Source organism: Dermacentor silvarum, chromosome 1 (assembly GCF_013339745.2).
Source record: "Dermacentor silvarum isolate Dsil-2018 chromosome 1, BIME_Dsil_1.4, whole genome shotgun sequence".
In the NCBI taxonomy this organism is placed as follows: domain Eukaryota; kingdom Metazoa; phylum Arthropoda; class Arachnida; order Ixodida; family Ixodidae; genus Dermacentor; species Dermacentor silvarum.
This window is the reverse complement of record NC_051154.1, coordinates 187,190,170-187,209,672: the sequence shown is the minus strand read 5'-3', so window position 1 is coordinate 187,209,672 and position 19,503 is coordinate 187,190,170. Positions and strand designations below refer to the sequence as shown.

Genomic DNA, 19,503 nt, shown 5'->3' with positions numbered 1-19,503 from the left:
AGCAAAGAACTAGCAGCTAAAAAAAAAAAAAGCTTTTTATTCTAGGTGCTCATTCTAGCACAATCATTGACTAGGCTGCGCCAGAAGATTACACATATTCTTGTGCGTATGACATAGCTTGACAATGCTTTCCTTTATACATCTTGCTTAGAACTATACAACAGCGCACACACTATATACACATGCTCAAAGCATGTGCACATCATACCTGCCAACCCTTGAACATTAAAATTCGTAAATGTCCTCTGGACACGACACCAGGGGAGGTGGAGAGGAATAGCACATATTTTTTAACAAGTTTACTCTGAGCCTGAGCACAACCCTTTGTTGGATGCGAACACACTTAATTAACGATGGTTTACCTTTAGATGCAGAGCGCAAGCAGAAGCAAACTTCGAACAGCTGGAATGTTGTTATTAAATCACAGTAGCTTTTTTTTTTTTTATCAGACTTTGCTGTTGCCAATGTTGCCTGCTTCAGGAATTCACCCGAATAAACTTGCTTGAAACAAGTGCCCTCTGGTGCCCTTTCATCATGAGGCAACATTTAAAGGGATACAGACACAAAATATGAAAATTTTACAATAATGCTGAAAATGAATCCTCAGTGTGTGATTACACCGAAAAGAAGTAGTCACTTAGCTCATTTTTGAGCCGCTGGCTTTATTTTTGGCGTTTTCATGAGCGCGCGCCTCGCCGCCCGACCCGCGGGAGTTGGAAGGCGTGACGTCACGACACCCTCGTCGGAAAGCCAGCCGGCCGGCCGCGGTCATTCGAAGCGCACCGACACCACCATCGCAAGCATGGATTCAAAGTCTGGTGCCCCTACCAGCGATGAGTACACGTCTGAAGACGAGGACCATTCCAACTTGGCAAGAAATATTACCGCCAGTAGCGCACCCAGGATCTCTGCCAGGGGGGGGTTGACAGTTTGCCAATACCATCTAAACAGCACTAATTTCGATTTATTCACGGGAAATTGTCAAAAAAATGCGCTTTTTACGAGTGTGCAGACGATTGCGCGCCTTACATCTTAGTTGCAGTACTCAAATGCGTAAGGAAAGAAAAGGGGTTAAACAAAAGGGGGGGCTAAGTGGGCCTCAGGGGGGGGGGGGGTTACAACCCCTCAATCCCCCCCCCCCCCCCCCCCCGTCGGTGCGCCACTGATCACCGCTTACAGTTACGAGCCTCACGTGTCAAGCGACAAAGAAGAGCAGGCGGCCGTAGAAGTGCCGGTCAGGTTTTCGCGAACCGTAGAGTGAAGATTTCGCTCTGCACCAGACACTTGTGCAAGAATTATTTGTCATTAGTTTTGTAAACATGCGTTTTCAAGAGCGCACGCAGGCGAGGCAGCTGCTGGGCACTTCAGCACTGCGTGGATGGCTGAATAGTAGTTTATGCCGTCGGCGTGAGCAACTGCTGTGAGGTATCAGTACCTCTGAGACTCTCACGTCCACTTTGCCAGCCGCCCGACAGATGGCAGCACCTGTCTGGTGTTCTCCCCAGTTTTTCCTGCTTTTAGCCTGTGGAAACGCAGAGCTGTGTGTGTGTCAGCCCCGCTGCCACGTAGGACTGATCTCGTGAGTCGCGTTCGCGCTCGCTAGCCTTGTATTGTTTTACTATGCTTTGCCAACATCTTTAAAGACATTACTGCCTTCGTGCCTAGTCTCGGGCATCTCACCCCAGCCTCCCCCTCACACTGCTCAAGATGGCTGAAAGTGAACGAAAACAGTACCGACATCTTTTCGCCTCCTCTTTTCAAATGCGCCGCTAATCACTTCTGCCTTGTGTTTTCGTGAGAAGACCGATGGCAGAGCGTCGGGCTTTAGGCGTTGCCTTTTGAGCGGCATGCCGTGGCTTTTCAGCACAGCCGGGCTGGTCACATAATCATCGTCGACGAAGTGGTTCGCGCAAATGAAGTCATTTTTTAGAGGTCTCCAGGCTGGGCGTGATGGCTGACAGGCAGGTATCTAAAGTTTATGCACCTTCTTGTCTCTGGGAAACGTGTGCGACAGCGTGTCATGACCGACGATGCTGTTATAACAGCAATGCCTGGGAATTTCCTTCCGCTGCGACGAGCGCGTCAATACCGAGCAACGACCGCGGGAAGGCGCATGTAAGACGCACTACCTGCGTGGCGCACCGACGGGAATTATGTTTCAGACGGACCACGTGCGAAGATATGTTGAAAGGGGTTAAACAAACGCTGCAAGGGACCGACACCCCCGAAAACACTGTGACGGCTGTGGCCGACCTTGGCTGCGCGCCCAGGTGGGTGTTATGATGTCAAATTTCGGCTTCTGCCGGCGGCCGCTTGGAGGCAAAGTGTAACAGAAAATGGCAAAAAAAAAAGATGTTTCTTGTTTTTTTTTCGTCATTTTCAACAATTCAACTTTTGTTCCGATGCAAAAAAACCACCCGCCAACTTTTGTGTCCGTATGCCTTTAAGGGTATGGTTGAAGAACGATGAGCAAAATTCTGAGTCTCATTTGCGGTATTGTGTACTAAATATCTGTTGGCAATCACCATTACCATGGCGAATGACAGAATCTTCGGCATTATCACTATGATCCTGTGAAGCTTCAGCAATCTGTCCACATCTTGGATGTTTTCTACTTGTGCCTACTGTACATCACATCTTGGTTCAATCAATGTGTCCAACAAAAGTTAACAAGTTTGCAAGTTGAACTAAAGTTCAACTCAAGTTTCGTACAACTTCAGAAAACATTCATAAAATCATAGAACAAGCCCAAATCGTAAACATTACGGAAAATTCAGGAGAGTTGGCAGGTATGGCGCATGGATGTAATACTTAGTGGACACTTTCATCAAATCAGGACCAGATGCAGTAACTTTGATGGTGTAGGTAATTTTCAAGGGACACTATAGCTTAGAAGTCTTAAATATTTTTGTGAAGAGAATATATGTAAATTCCTCACCCAGGCTCACTAGGCCACAACCAAGAATGCACTGGTCAGGAGCTTTCACAATAGAAGTTATCACCCACTGGCAGACTCCTAAACCACCTTGGCATGGAGTGCACTCCAGTTACCTACAATGAAACAGCAGCAGGCAGCAGCACTGACAGGGCAAAAAGAAATGCACTTCCTGGCAGGATCGTTTGAGTAAGAAAGTTCCCATGGTCATCGGGATGCTTCAGTAGTATATTCACAGTGGTGTAGCATGATGAATGCGACAAAGGCCTCTGCACTGGAAAGTGGGTTGACTGAAGATGTTGCAGGCACAAGAGGTGATGTGCACAATCCATCGGCACTAGAATGCTTTGTCTTGGCTTCAGCGGTGAAGTCTTCTAGACGCTCCAAAAGGCTGCGAATATCCATCTCAAAAAGCTTGTGCTGGCTGAGCAACTTTCCCAGCATACGGCGGATGGTAGCTTCTTTCTCTAGTAGTTCATTTGTCTCGCCATGAAGTCGACCTAATGCATCCAAACGACGTAAGATTTGCACCTTGCGTAGAAGTTCAGCTTCTGCAGAAGATGGTCCACCTTCTGTAGGCATGGCTGTGGAGGCCTTCTTGCTTTTCTTGGCTTCACCTGATGTTTGGTTGGCTGCCTCTTCAGCAGGTTCGCCCTCAGTGTTGGAGGACGAGGCTGTGAAGACAAATATGAGCACAGCAAAGGTTTCAGGTTATTTGCAATGTGGTTATCGCAAGCACACTCAACTTGACATGTTGTTGGGCGAATTGGTTCATGATAAGGAATAAATTAAAATAATGCAAAGAAAAAGACATGGACAACACAGGGGAACATCATGAGCTCTTGTGCTGTTCCGTCTTGTCCATGTCTTTTTTTTTTTTTTCCTTCTCTTTTACTCCTAGATTCAACTTGGCCTGCAATGGCTGCACTAGTTCAGTAGTAATCTAGCCTGCCTCCATAGCACATGCGGCACTGCTGTTCCGCTAATGCTGCTTGAGAGCAGGCAGATCTACAAGCCAGACATGTGCTAGCCAGCATAGTATGGTCATTGAAATGAAGAGTGCAAAATACCAGGTGCATGCTGTTCTGGCCAATAAGGCAGGTTTGTGGCACACTGAATCAAATCATTTTAAATTAACCTTGTAATGCCTAATCCCATTTTCACTATCGAGAAAAATCAGAACTTGTTTACCTTTATTACTGGCTATGGAGAGCACATTAGTACAAGAAACAACAATGAAATGCTATCTGCGTAAAACCTTAATATGTAATGTGTCATAGCTTGCTACTCTGTATATGAGATTACTGTACTTGAGTCAGCTGTTATTAGGTACAGCATATTTATTGCTTAAAATTGCAGTTCGATATATTATTAGATGCTTGCGCTTTTTCTATGCGTATTACGAAGTAAAGAAAGTTCACACTAACAAGCGATACACGCGCCCCCAATGCTTAGCGGCGCACATGCTGTTGTACGTGCGCGAGTTTGCGAGTAAGTACCCAGAGTTGTGTGGTCTCCCTGTGAAATACACAATGCCATCGACAAGTTGTGCCATAAACGTGTGCCAGTGCACTACAATATTAGCACACACGTGGCTACAGCAACACACTGAAGCACGTGTGTAAAAGCATCGTTTCGCTTTCGAGAACTTAACTTGTCTTGGTTAAAAAACACTCTTGACTGGCTCACGACCAAAGCAGTTAGGATAGGAAACCACGAAAACACGTAGCTACTATAGTAGATATAATTGAGCACATTGGAAAACATGAATCGCAGAAACATCGGCTTGACAAACAAAATAATACCTTCTCACAGCTATGGCCCCATTTGTCGTCTGCCTGCCACCAATGCTGCTGTATAATTGCTATCGCGCTCACCTATCACTGTTTTCAGCATGCTTCTAGTTAACGACTACATCCTCAGTGCAGATAGAAAAATTTGGATAAAAAATATCCCATGACGTTTCCCGTGTTACCACTTCATGATAAGTCACTCTGATGACCGATAAGCTTTCCATTGCACTAAAAAAAATGGGTACCATGAAAAATGGTTGTCAGTCCCTTTAACTCTTTCCATACCGGGCCCATAGGGCATCGTTGGCCCGCTATCAAAGGTTTGAAACACCCCTTTCGAGACCTTCTGTGCCGCTCACGGACACACTGCGCCATCGGACGTGAAGGAGGAGAAGTATACTTTCGTTTTTCAAGTAGTTCGCATTTTCCCCACCAGGCGGTAATTTTTGAACGCGTTTCGAAGTTTCGCGACCATCAAAGTTGAAAGCAAAAATGGCCGCTTTCAAGAGTGGCGCACTGTGATTGTGATTCCACTGTGTCTGCGGCTGATTTTATCGATGGATCGAGCAGCAGCAAGTCTGAGGATGCTGCTTTTTTGTGGAACTTTGAGTTTAAGAGCGACCAGCCCAGAACATCGACGGCTGCAGCCTGGCACGCCCCACTGTAGCGCTTGCAGTTAAATTTTTGTAGCGAAATACCTATTCAATGAAAAATTTAGATTTTTTCGGGAGGTAGTGCCTGTTAGACGGCAGTACATTTTGTATACCTCATAATTTTCATTACATTTTTTACTTAGTAGATACAAGCGTGTCTTTACAAACTTTGTTCAATTTTATTCCACAATCCTGATTTCGGCAATTTATATCCTTTTTATGACATACCCATAATAAAACTTAATGTGTGAAAAGTGCTTTTATTCTACTTTTTCTTTATGTATAACATAAAGCATTGAGTCCAGTAGTTCCCTCAGAAAAAAAAAATCTGGCGTAACCTACAAAAAATACCTATTTTCCTCATGGCAGAAAGAGTTAAGCTTCCCAAGGATAACCCTCTACTGCACGAATTATCATACCATGTGGTAATTTTTTTTTGCTGTGTAATTGTATTTTTCATCAAAAGAAAGCACTCAGAAAGATTGTTTTTTGGACACACGGTGATAAAGATATCGGTATGTGCCAAATATGGCACATTGTGCAAATCCACAGAAACCTTTTCCGCATTAGGTGAAATGAAAATGGCAACTGAAGGAGGCGCTATCTTGCCTCGTGAAACAGAATAAAACAATTGCTTCCTGAATTCAAGCACAGGTTGACTGAATTTATTGCAGCGCAGAGAAGATTTTTTTTGTGTGTGCAAAGTGGACGGGACTTGCAGCGTTTTCTATTGTCAAATTCGGGCCAGTGTCCCACTTGGTCGGCTCGAACATCCTACACAGCGCGCCTTCAGCCAACAAAACATGCATCGGATCCCGTTTTGGCGCCAAATACAAAAGTGCGCCAAAGTCGACACTGCTTTACTATGATATGCAAATGTTATACGCAATTGTTTTATTTACGCATCCATTCGATAATCATCATATGAGTCCGAAAGGTCTGAACCTTTACTTGCAGAGGGAATATCAGCGCCAGTTGTCCTCTGTCGAGGCTTTATCAACTCGTAAAATGTGCGCGAGTCCATGCTCTCACTCCAGCTGCATCCATCCGGAGATTTGCACAGTGTGCCAAGTATGGCACCACGGTGTAAGAAAATAGGTGCTCCAACGGCGCGCCCGCGCTGGGGCGAGAGAGCGGCCACTTCGTGTGACTGGAAGTGAGCGCCGCCGCTAGGGGCAGCACGTGTTCAGGAGGCCTTGGAGAAGCGGCACAACAGTGGATAATTTACGACCTCCGTCAGCATTTAAACGCCCATACCCAAAGATATCCAATTTTTCGTTATTTAGACGCCAAATCCTGAGCAGGTAGAAGGTTTCATGCCACTTACAGTCAAAATACCGTCATTTCAAACACGAGAGAGACGCGTCGTCTGCTCGAGCAGACAGCGCGCTGCGCTTACCGGTGCTCGCCGCGTCGGAGTCAATCAGAATGTCAGCAGAAATATAAAGAGACGTTCCTCCAACCAAGTAAAGTCGTTTTAAGCAGGCAAACGACATATATTCATCGAAATAAAGCACTTCTGCCGTGCGTGCCCATAAAAGCGCCAGCAAAGCGAGCGAAAAAGTGGCCCCCAGAACAGGTGCTGCCCCTTGCGGCAGCGGCGTGCGTACAATCACACTAAGTGCCCGCGCCTCGCGCCGTCGTCGGATCACCTTCTTCTTTTACACCGTGGTATGGCACATACCATCTTGCGGTCCAAGACCACAGTTTCGTACATGTAAAAAAATTTTTTTTTAAATTCCTGTTTGCTGTTTATCCCTAAAATTATAAATATATAATTTTTTATTGTTGTTGCATACGTTTAAAATAGAAAAAAACAAATGTTCCAACCCAGCCCATAAGCCAAAATAATTTTAAGCGTTTTTTCAAGACAAGAAATGTTCCTAAATTGGAGAGCTTGCAATAAATGGCAGTACAAGTTTAATTTCAAGGTCAGGAAGGCTATGGGCCTTGTTTTGGGTGCATAATTTTCTTCGCTGGCTTTCTTGCAATAGCCTAAAAAAAGAATAACCACTATGTGCCAAATCTGGCACGCTGTGTCATGGAGGGTTAAATAAGAATTTTGAGCAAACTCACCAGCATTGCAGGATTAATGAACCAATGTGCAGTTATAGTGGTTTATATCCCAGAACGCATTAGTATATACAGTAGAACCACGTTCATGTTTTAGAAAAAAAAATGCAAAAAACAAACGTACTAACCGGGAAAACGCACAATCCGAAGCCATTAAAAAATTTGGGAGACTCAACTGTAGTTGACATCTACGTAATGCGAAGCGTTGTGTGAATCGTTGTGGCGTGACACGCCAATGCACGCAGAGCTGATGGGGCCTGGGCGGCTTGAGACAGACGCTGTCGTTTTTACGGCTTCAACAAGCTTATGTTTGCACTCATCACATTTGGCCTGGGTCAGCAGCTTCTTCAGATGGGGCATTTTGGCAGTACTGTATTTTTCGGTGTATAACATGCATTATTTTTCTGAATTTTTCGTCGGTGAGTCTTATAGAACGGTGCGGACTTATGTACTGTTTTTTTTTTTTTTTCGGGGAAACTGCCGTCAAAATTGGATTCGATGTTATAGCCACGTGAAGCGTGCTGGTTGACTTAATTGCTACGGGTTCTGTGCGTGCTATCGAGGTGCGGGGTTCTTCTCGTGATCGAGTTCCTGAGCGCCGTGCGATAAGGACGGAGCAGCAATGCAAGCGGTGGCAGGCCAACCACTTGTCGACCGAACGCGAAGGCGTCGCTTCTGCAGATCGCTGTCAAGATACGGAACACGCCACTGCGCAAACTACGCAGTTGCCACCAGAGTGCGATAAGGACGGAGCAGCAATGCAAGCGGCGGCAGGCCAACCACGAGTCGACCGACCCCGAAGTCGTCGCATCTGCAGATCGCTGTCAAGATACGGCGCGCGCCGCTGCGCAAACTACACAGTTGCTACCACAGTACAAGCCGCCCTCCTCCCCCCCTCTCTTTCCGCACTGCTTTCCTCTCTTGTGCGCGATTCGGCTCACCATCGCATGCTTTCACTCGCACATATAGCATACAGCGCGCGGGGACGATGTTAACGCCCTTGGACAAATTTATACGGTACATCACGGTAAGCACAACGGCAGAAATGTGCCTGGAGTGGAAATATATGGCACCCATACGCTTGCGCGGGACCCGTGTTCACGGAGTGAAACGTCACTTTTTTTAAAAAATCGCTCACCGAACGAACAGGTGCATCTTATACACCGGTGCCGACTTATATACGTTTTTTTCCGGAAAAACTGCCGTTTTGAGGGGTGTGCGTCTTATACAAAGGTGCAACTTATTGACCGGAAAATACGGCTAGTTTTCACGTGCTCACTTGGCGTGCAGCACAAGATGCCGACGCACGTCGAGCTGGCGAGGTCTGAGCGGCCCGATACGCATGGTGTCGTTTATCTATTGCATGGGTTCTCAAAGTGGGTTCCGCGGAACCCTGGGGTTCCGCAGGCCCCTTCTCGGGGTTCCGCGAACCACTAGCTGATACATTTTCTGTGGTCCCGCGCTCACCAAGCGGCTAAAACGGCGAAAACGAGGTGCGCTCGATCCACAGAACCTCCATTACTCATGCCCGACTGTCAAAAAACACTCACAGCGCGTAACGGCAACGCGCGAACTGCGCAATAAACTTGCAAGCAGCTTGTAGCCACCCAACCTCCGAAAACGGGCAGCGCGCCTAAGCTTTCGCACTTAAATCTCGGAGGCCGTAATTTACCAACATGCGCATTTCTCCCATTTGTAGATAGCGTACGTAGGTGCCGATTGCGTGCGCACTGATGTATACGTTGGAGGAATAAAAAAAAATGAAGAAAAAAAAATGCGCGGGAGCATCGCAAATACGCGCCGCAGAAGAGCAAGAACGGCGCTAGCATCCAACCGAAACGAAGCGGCGCAGTCCGCATCGCCATGGTCCTCAGTGGCAATCGTGCGCGGCACGTGATTGACAGCTACGCCGGAGCGGTTCGTGCCTAATTGTGCCCTTAAAGACTTTATTCTTGCGTTTATCGCCGCGCGTAACACCGCGTTGGCGGCATGCCGCGCACCTTCATAAGTGCGTAGTTGCCATCCATGATCGCGTCGATAACCACTGCAGTTTCGTCCGCAGCGGCTGCGGCAAACAGTAGTTTCGTTTTCACTCGGTGCGCGCATCGGCTGCGTGCCACACAACTGCGTAGTCGCCAACCATGGTAGCGTCGATAGCGACCGCGGTTTCTTGCGCACGTCTTGCAACGAACGGTAGTTTTGCGTGTGTTGGCCGCCTGCCTTCTGAACCGCAAGGTCGCCGTCCATGATCGCGTCGATAGCGGCCGTGGTTTCGTCCGCAGCGGTTGCGGCAAGCAGTAGTTTTGCTTTGACTCATTGCAAAGCTGTCGAAGATTAAGAGCACCGGCTACATCGCGATGTACGGACAATTTGTTGGTGAGCAGCTGACTGGCTAAAAAATAATCGGGATGTACGCGCGCGAGGCCTTCGCCGCTGCTAGCGCTAATCAGTCATGAGATGACTAGAATTTCAGCTTCCGCACTGGTCTTGTGCTAAATAAGTATAAACAGGATTGGCTGATTCATTGAGTAAATAAAAGCGTGTTGACGTAATTAAGCATTTGTTTATTGTTTTCTTGATACCCTCGATAATTCGACATTTGGTTAATTACGTCATTTTAATTGGGCTAATTCGAGGGGGGGGGGTTTCCTTGACACTTCATGGAGCTTAGCAGGGTTCCCTGGAACGAACATGCTTGAGAACCGCTGATCTATTGCATAGTACTTCCGAAACTAAATTGAGCTGGTGGTCTTTGCCAGAATACGATGCTGCCATAGTGAAACAAGGTCCTTACTTCGCGCCGCTTGCAGCAGGGAACGGCAGCGCATTTGGGTTATCATCTGTGGGAATGCACGACTCTCACGCGTCGCCTGATGTTTTTCCCGCATGGCTCCTGTCTCCTGTAATCCAGCTTCGCCGTGTGGCTTTATGGGGAGGCGGTCGGTGTGGTTGCGGCGTATTGCGAGAGATGACGCGGGTGTTGCACTGCTAACGCCACCCGATAGCGGGGTTACTTGGGGGCAAAAGGGAAAAGGGTGCAGCTCTTTGGCGTGGGGTCGGCAAACAGCGCGGACGTTTCACGGGACCGTCCCGAGAAGCCGTAGGAGCATGACACCAGAATGGACGAACATGGATCGTTCGAATGCGCCAACGTTTGCATGACCGTACACGTGAACAATTAGGCGTTGGTGTCTAGCATGCAGGCGAACATATTCGCTCACTATTTCGTCATGGTGAGTCGGACTTCCTCGATTTGTCTCGTGCCCATCGGCGTAGTAATTCGGTTAGCAGGCATTAGTGTATGAAAGGTGCAATAAATGCCCTTTTGATTGTTTGCACTACTGTGTTGTCATTCCTTTGTCCCAGGAGCACGTGTGAGACCCAACATGTCTTTTAAAAAGTGTGCAGTGTGCTTTCTGCAGCACCACGCCCTGAGCGCTGTGACACAGATAGGTGAAGATGCTTATCGCAATAGGGTTGGTGGCAGTAGCTGTGAATGCGGCACTGGTGATGCGTGATGACTGGCAAGATTTGTAGTACTGGAATAGGAAACTGAGTGTTTACCAGCGTTTTCACATGACACGGGCAGGCGAGTACTGCGGGGAAGCTGCAGCGACGAACGGCTGCGCGCCTCGAGCCTTTTCTTGTTTAGGTACACGTAGGATCAAGTGGCCAGAAAACATATCATACAACCACACTTTGGCGATGTACTGAACGTTCGTGCGGAAAGATGGTGTCTAGCAGGAACGTAAGCAAAATAAAAGTGTAGCTGGATTGGGTCATTTTTACAGCAAAGCTGTCTATGGCTAGGGTTCTACGCATTTTTCGTGCCCGTCAACAGATCTGCGCGTGAAAAAACGCAGCTCCCAAATTTGATGCAAAATCGCTTCATTCTATGCAAAAGCTTATATGTCTCATCACTTGGATATGCATTTTCAGTAGATTTCAGTAGTTATCAATGGGCACCATTTTCAAAATGAGTAGACTGTCAGGTAGATAATAAGCGTTTCTAAAAGATTTGCTGCTGCACGACCCGCGTCGGCCATGTGTACGCTCACACCGCCCTGCCTTTGTCATCATTCCAAGCGCTTGCGTGCCTAGTTTCCTTCCCCTCTCCCGACGTGGCGGTCCTGTCACGTGTCTTGTTTCCTCCGGCTCCCTGAAATGACGGTAGTCTTCGACACGAATGGGTGCCGCCGATCAAAATGTGTGCGTAAGCATGTCTTTCTTCGCAATGACCGCTGTCGCTGCTCAAGAGAAATAAAATTTGCTCATACCTTTGATGTAAATTCTGTGTCACATCTATGTCGTGTGCTAAACTGCTTCGCTGGTAATCCACTTTCACAGCAGTGGAATGGCGCGAGATTTTTTCTTTCTGAATTGCGGACGTTAGCACCGGGAAATTGTACGAAACAGGATTGTATGAACGCAATTCTAGTGTAATTAAATTGGTGTGAAAGGATCTTAATCACCATTGGTTATGTTTTAGGATACCAGTAAAGATACCAGCAGGTTGAATCCAGATGAGAACGAACAGGTGGTTCTGGTCACCATTCCCGACATTGATGAAATTTACTTTAGGCGCAGGTTTTGGGCCCAGAACAATAATTTTGAACTTAGTTTTGTGAAAAAAAATTTTGCTCGCCTGAAAAAAATAATCTCAAACTTCAGCTGTCAAAAACGCTTTTCCGCCAGTTTTGCGATTTTTTAACTTTGAGTGTGCATAGAGAAACAATGGTACACTTCTGGATCACAATATTTTTACCTACGAAGAACAAGTTAAATGCTACCTTATGAATATTTTAGTGCACTTGGCTACGGAAGGAACTTTGAAAAAAGAAAAAATCACAAACATGGTAAACGGACCAAAATACCTGCAATTCAGGAATTTATTGCTCTAGACTAATTAAAGTGAGGATAATGAAACTCGGTGCCCATGTTTCAAGTCTTCACATTCTTTTGAAATAATTTTCATTACTTTGTCAAGCACCGCTATATTTAAAAATTGCACTTAAACATAAGTGGTTTGCCAAAAACATCAAAATTTGAAAATAGTTTTCTGAAAAAGGTGATTTCTAATTTTTTTGAAGATCACTCTGGTTGAAGTCAAGGACATTGTGTATCACTGTGCGTAACAGTACCGAACAAGTTACAATGCATCAAATGTGACCACACTCAGCCTAGCAGCTGCAACACGGATTTTGTGCGTTCTGATTTGTTGAGCTATGCAAGCACTCATTCAACGCAATATTCATTGTTCAAATATAATGCTGCCAACAAGCAATGCTGTCCTGTGTGGGTTACAAATTTCAAAGCTGTGCCTTTTCCACCTACTATATTATAACTTCCCACAACTACATGGAAAGCTTCTTATCCCACCAACCTGTACATCTCATCGCCTTTTTAACTATTGCAGCATCCAGTGCTTGCAGGGTTCAACATCTTCCTTTAATCAATCATTTTGCCCAGCGCCATTACAGAGTGGAACAATTTACCAGATAGAGTTGTCAGCGAGCGTAACCCCATTATCTTTAAACAGCTGCTTACCGATCACCTCAAACTCTAACCTTATAATCACCTTACTGCGTTTTTCTTGTTTTACGATTCCCGGTTCACATTGTGATTTTTCTGCCGATTTGCTTTTACACTGCCTATGTGTGCCTCTAAGTTTTTAATTTTTTAGTTCTGTTCTCAAACGAATCCACAGGCTGAGTTTTGTAGGAAATTGTAACCATGTCTTTGTTCCTATTCTTAGCTTCTGTAACCCCTTCTTATGTAATACCCCGACAGGGGTCCTTAAGGGAAAAATAAATGATGATCATGACACACCACCCCAGGCGGCCACTCATGAACGCGAAAAGTGTCGAAAGGCATTAGCACTGGGAAAAGCCACTGCTACAAAATACTGGCCCTAGTTGACATTAGGAGAAAAAAATGGAGCTGGGCAGGCCGTGTAGTGCATAGGGCAGATAACTGGTTGGCTATAGAGCTACAGAATGGGTGCCAAGAGAAGGGAAGCACAGTGGAGGACGGCAGAGAACTAGGTGGTGTGATGAAATCAGAAAATTTGCAGGGACAACTTAGAATCAATTAGAGCAAGACAGGGGTGATTGGAGATCGCTGGGAGAGGTGTTCGTCCTGCAGTAGACATAAAAAATAGGCTGATGATGATGATGATGTTTTAAGATGCAAACCAGCCCTGAAGTTTTGATCAGTTAAAGCCGGCTGAGGAGACCTCCACATACCCAGGAAAATACAAAGCAAGTGCAGCCACTTACATGAGATGATGCTCAGGTCCGACAAGGTGACCACAAGGTTAGGGTGCTCTTTGAATGCATTGAGCAGCAGTTGGCCATCCTCGGTGAAGAGGAAGACAAGTGGGATAGTGACATCATCCGTGCCATCTCCGGACATGGCAAACACAGGTGACTGCCGTGCGTTGGTGCCTGCCTGGTTATCTGCAAGGTGTCACCCACCCATTGAAATTAAAAAATTTTTATTCAACCCTTTGATGGTCACCGCCACACATGTATTGTGGCAACTGCACATTTAAAGGAATTTGCCTTTGTGGAACGAATAACCATGCACAGTAATCCCTAAAGATGTTGTTACCTCCCACAGGATTAAAAAAATGTTTTTCTATTGTGCTGTTGCTCCTTGGCTCCCACCAGGACTGACTTTTTTGCATTGCGCGCTATGGTGGCTACTACTGTTATGACTAGGAGCATTTGTGCTTCGCCTTGTTCGCTGCAGTGGGCTCATGCCGGTGTGCGAGCGCTGCTTCTCAGTAAGAGCATCACGAAAAAAAAACTATGGGGGCACCTAAGCAATTCTTATGATGTGTAAATGCAAGAGCATCACTTGTCGCTGAGTGTGTCGCTGAGTTATGTCACTGAGTTATGTTGCTGCGTTTAGTGCTGCTGTGTTAGTTTCCGAGTGTAATGTTGCTGCTTATGAGGTCACAACAACGCAAGACGACAAACCGGCCGTATTGCGATCTGTCAGCCGAGTTTTATTTCCGGAGTTCTCATTAAAGTAGTGTTTCACGCACATTGCGCTGAGTGTTCTTTCTCAATGACACCACTTTTCAGCACGATGACACCACTTTGATTCTTATTCGTCGTCGTCGATCAACTCCGGCATCTGCGGGTCCCCGACAATGTGAAAGGCTGCGGAGCGAGCACGGCGAGCTGCAGCTTCTCGCTCTGCCATCTAGTGAATCACCCGCCAGGCAGAGCCAAACCATGTGCACAGGCTCGAACATATTCATCACTGTTGCCTGTTGCATCGGTGGTGCTATGCAACAGTGGCGCAGTGGTTAGCGCACACTAAGTATTGAACGGTAGCAGTGGCGGCGGGGCAGAGGATTGAATCCTCACTGTGGCCACTTTTTTTTTAGTTAGATGAAGATGACGTAATTTGTGTGCTGTTTTTCTGCCACGGCTTTCTGATGACAATGGGTTCGCATGATGAGCCAAGTAATGCTCTCGCATTAAAAGTAATTTCTATCTCCCAAAGTGTTACCACGAGACGTTTACCGGCATGGTCCTCTCACAGGCACACAATTACATTATTTGAATTGAACAGTGAAGAAACTTCAACGAAAATTTATTCACAGGTGGGCACTTGCAAACAGACGGTACCACCGCAATTGTGTTTGTTTTCTCAAGAATCGCGAGAACTGATCTTATCTCATTTAGAGATCCGTCAATTATTGCATAATCCTCACTCGCTTGGATTTTTCTGACAGGTGTGCAATCACGGAGTTTACTTGTGGGCGCTCACCATTGTACCTCGCCTTTGCTATGGCCATGCGTGCTGGCTGTTTCAAAGTATTAATGATAAAAATAAGTTGTGTGAACTTTTGCCACATATTTGTAAAAAGAATACTCATTACAGAGTGTATCCATATACTGAAGAATAAACCATGTATGCTGCACAGAAACATTTTTTTTGCTGCTTTATTATCACTTGAAGAAAGTTTTTATAATGTTCATTTTGAAACAAGTTGTCCTGAAGATTTTAAATCTGCAATAGTAGCCCTGTATATTAATATCAAACTTAAGTCATTCCTACCTTTTATGCAATGGTTTAAAAATAAAGCATTTCAGTGTGTCAGCAGCATGAATTATTAAACTAGGTAAATGATGTGATGCAAGTTTGTTATATTATTATTATTATTTTTTTTTTACAATAGAACAATTCCCGAGGTCATTCATTGAATTGTTATAACTGAAGCACCTAACTCTATGGTGGTGTAATCCTCATCTCTCCCTCTCAACACACCTTTTCTTTTACCAGTCTACATGGGTTCATTGATGCGATAATTTATTAAGAACTGCCACTTCTATTCATGAGCTGTTTAAGACATACATGTGCTTGTAACCAACATCAACAGTGTACGAAACAAAATTCAGCAACCTTCATGTGATAACATGAACATAGCTGTAGAGGTAAAACAATTGCCAATCCAGTGGCTATTATTGAGGCACAAACAAACCACAAAAGTGTAAGTTTTGATTGATTCAAGTTCCAGTGCTAATGGACGAAAGGAGAAGCTGAAGCTCACCCAGAACTATGCCTCCAACAGCCCCAAATGCTTGAATTTTTCTTGCCTAGAAACAGAGACAAAAATTACTCTATAAAGATGCAAAAGTCAGTAACAATGAATTAAACGCATAACAATTAGAACCCTTTTGTAAAATGATCTTGTTAATCTGTAAGCAGGGACACCAATCAGAAGCGGTTGGTGAATGAGACAAGCAAGTGAAGCAGCAGCCACTTGCCCACAACTATGCTGCTTGGCCAGAGTTTATTAGGTGCAGTTGTTAATAGGTCAGGGGGAAGGGGCACTGCCCTGCACTGCGTGCTTTGTTCCTCATGGCCCATTTGGGCGTGACAGTCTGTAAGCACATTTTTCCCAAATTGCATCATCTTGAGAACACCTTATCTCTCAACACATCAATTCGCACAAAAACAGAATGTAGGCAGTGGTTATTCGTGGTGTCCAGAGTGTGAAGTATGGCAGCCGGATGCGGGCTCCAAGTTTAACTTGCCTTGCATTGTAGGTTTAGCTCATGCTAGAGGTTTTAGAGTGGTCGTTGCTTGTCACAAAAGATAAAATTAAAACAAATTTATTCTGTCGACTACTGTGCGAAAAACAAATCATAGCTGATGTTTGTGCCATCGGCAGCGGCGACGCACTCAGGCTGGCCTTACAATGGCAGAAATATAGCTTTGACCCATTTTTTTCATTAACAGGAAAACCTTGCCGTTGTGTGGTGAAACTGAAAAACTGCCATTTGTTGGTAGCCAGCGTCTGGAAAATGGTGGAAAGTGTGCCATGCCGCTAGTGTGTACAATTATCATGTAAACTGTTTATTACAGCGAAGCTGTCTATGGCTAGAATCCCGGGATATTTCTCGCGTTCATTGACAGAAAACTTATCAATGGCTCGTACCCCCGTGAGCACTCATACCCCATAAGCAAGCAAAAAATGCAATGGCTCAAATCCTCATAAGGCAGAGGCTACAAGCACTCAGCAAAGTGAAGCAAACAGTGCATACATTCTTTGGAATCATGTATACAACATACAGAACAGCATACGTTTCAATAAAGAACAAGCTCAAAACAAGCATCCGAACCACATAATTGATAAGGCACTCGTGATAGCAATGAGAAGCAGGCAGCGCTCCCTGAATACATTTCCTGGTAAAGATTACTGTTGCACAAGCTGCCACGGCGATGCCAGCTTTTGATGTGGGGCGTGACGTCCCTAGCCTTTCGTATATAAAATAACCAGCCTAGCAACAGATTTCAATGTTGTTGCAGCACCACTATGGGCAGCGGCGTGCTGTCAAAATTACCATTAATCCCATTCCTACCATTACTCTAAAATAGCACTACTATAATAAAGCATTGCATACCCCCCTCAGCAGTTGTAGTGGTGGTTTTCAACAGCTTCGCTGGACATCCACTTTTGCAGGGCCAGGATGGCAAGCTTTATTTATTTTTTGTTTGTTTGTCCTACTTTTGATTTTTTTATTGTTTTTGCGACCATCTGCAGGTCCAAGTAACCAAACATTAGGCAGTGGTGTATGTGATGTTCTGTCTTTTTACAACATGCTATAAACCTAATTTTGTATAGAATGGACCTCTACTATAATGGACCTTTTTCACTGTATTATAATGGTCCATTGTAACGAGCATCAACTGTACAGTTGAACATCGTTATACAGAAGTTGCATCTGACACAAAAATACCTTCGCTATACACATACACGCTGATATCGCTGAAAAAAAAAATTGCTGTCATGTTTATGCAAAAGAAAAGCAAGCATGATGCCTCTGACGATACCATCTTGGATCCCACATTTTCGTTAGTGTATAATCGATATTGTGTCAGATCCCAAATTTTCGAATTCATAATGGCGGTACACTACTCACTGAAATAAAGCATGACCAACAAAATTTTATATTTCTTATATCAGATAATTCGTTCTAGCCATGTTCCTTACATTGAGGTTCAAGTGTATTAATAATAATTAGCTTTCACATAGTTGTTATTTTGTTTCATCCCCATTCTAGCTTAGCTTCAGCTGAGTGGATGTGGCACTCATTGGACAGGCACACACACACTTCAATCACACCACGAACTCTGCAAGATTTCTCAGCAACATGATGACTACTTTGTCAAAACTGAAACGCTTGTCCCTCACCAGAACACATGCCCAAGGCATGCTCTTTGTACCTGCTGCAACCTCTCCATTCCCACAAGATCATTTCTGGGGAGAGGGAGTTGTCTGTACTCCCAGGCATTGCAGATCATGCCCTTATTGATCATGCCAAGGCTGTCTCAGTGCAAATTATCAAGTAATATGAGTACATGCCTCCACCTGAAAACCCCTAGAAAACCTGGACCTTACTATAGTGTCTAAAAGTTGCGAGGAGCTCCAGTGCACTCACTTTCTCAACAAACATACACTCGCCACGCTCCATGATGACAATCTTGCCCTTAAGCTCGTGACTGTTGTGCAACTCCCCACAGCCACGCAGAGGGTCAAGCAGGACAAGTGGAGCACGAACTTCATTAGCGGGCTTCCCAAGGTCCTTGCCAAACTGGGCAGGCCCCGCTTGTAGAACCATATGCATCTTGGTAGAAGGCAGTGTGAATGTCACAGACCGCACATGCTGTTCTGCACACAAACAAGGACAAAAAATAATAAGACACATAAATGCCTACAGCCCATGCATTCTGTATTCAATGAACATTGATTCAATCTGCTTAATGAAGCAATAGGTTTTTAGCGGAACAATTTCTGCAGATCAAAACCACCAAGTCAGAGGATAGTAAAATCTGCTATGCTTTTAAATGTAAGTTCTAGGAACAGCAGAGTTTCAATGTGCTGAAACATATGATATGTATAAGACTTTAGATGTTGTATCAACAAACCCATCAAGTCACAATTACATTTGCAGTTATAATGAAAGTGTACCACATTCATCGCTAAGTGGATATCGAAGGTGAACACGAATCCATAAAGAATTACCGTATTTACTCGCATAATGAACGCACTTTTTTTCCTGAAAAATATGCGTAAAGTTGGGGGGTGTGTTCATTATGCGGGGTAAAATCATGAGCGATTATTGTCTGCAGCCACCTCTAAAAAAGTCGCAGTTTTGCCCGAAAGGCGAATCATCGATTGCAACAGCAAATCAGCGGACAGCTATACAAAGTAAGGATAGTAGTTTTATCGGCCATATTAACTTGCAAACATTCGCGTACTAACTAAGTTAACAAGCATGGTGTCAGCGCGCACAGGCAAACATGAACACAGCACACTCAATGACCACATACACTCGCTGTCAAAACACTGACGTCAGGAAGCGCGGCAGCAACAGCGAGCGCAGTGACCTTCATGCTGTGTATTGCTTCAACGAAAACTGAGTGGTGAGAAAGGAGCACACACAAATGTATAAGCCGCCATCGCACCTACACTCAGTCACCGATGCAGATTGCTTTGAAGACTCAGCACAGACGGCAAAAATGC

The 19,503-nt window shown here is 45.2% G+C and overlaps 1 protein-coding gene across 1 annotated transcript in view; it reads right to left on the bottom strand.

Moving 5' to 3' along the window:
• Window positions 1-2,406: 2,406 nt before the first annotated feature.
• LOC119436524 (ER degradation-enhancing alpha-mannosidase-like protein 3) overlaps window positions 2,407-19,503 on the bottom strand; it is a 118,470-nt gene continuing 101,373 nt past the window's right edge. Inside the window, exons 18-21 of the mRNA XM_037703393.2 lie at window positions 18,419-18,648; window positions 16,024-16,069; window positions 13,733-13,912; window positions 2,407-3,609 (exon numbers count right to left, since the gene is read on the bottom strand). Coding sequence (XP_037559321.1) covers window positions 3,143-3,609; window positions 13,733-13,912; window positions 16,024-16,069; window positions 18,419-18,648 — 923 coding nt within the window. The 3' untranslated portion in view covers window positions 2,407-3,142. The remainder of the gene's footprint in view (window positions 3,610-13,732; window positions 13,913-16,023; window positions 16,070-18,418; window positions 18,649-19,503) is intronic.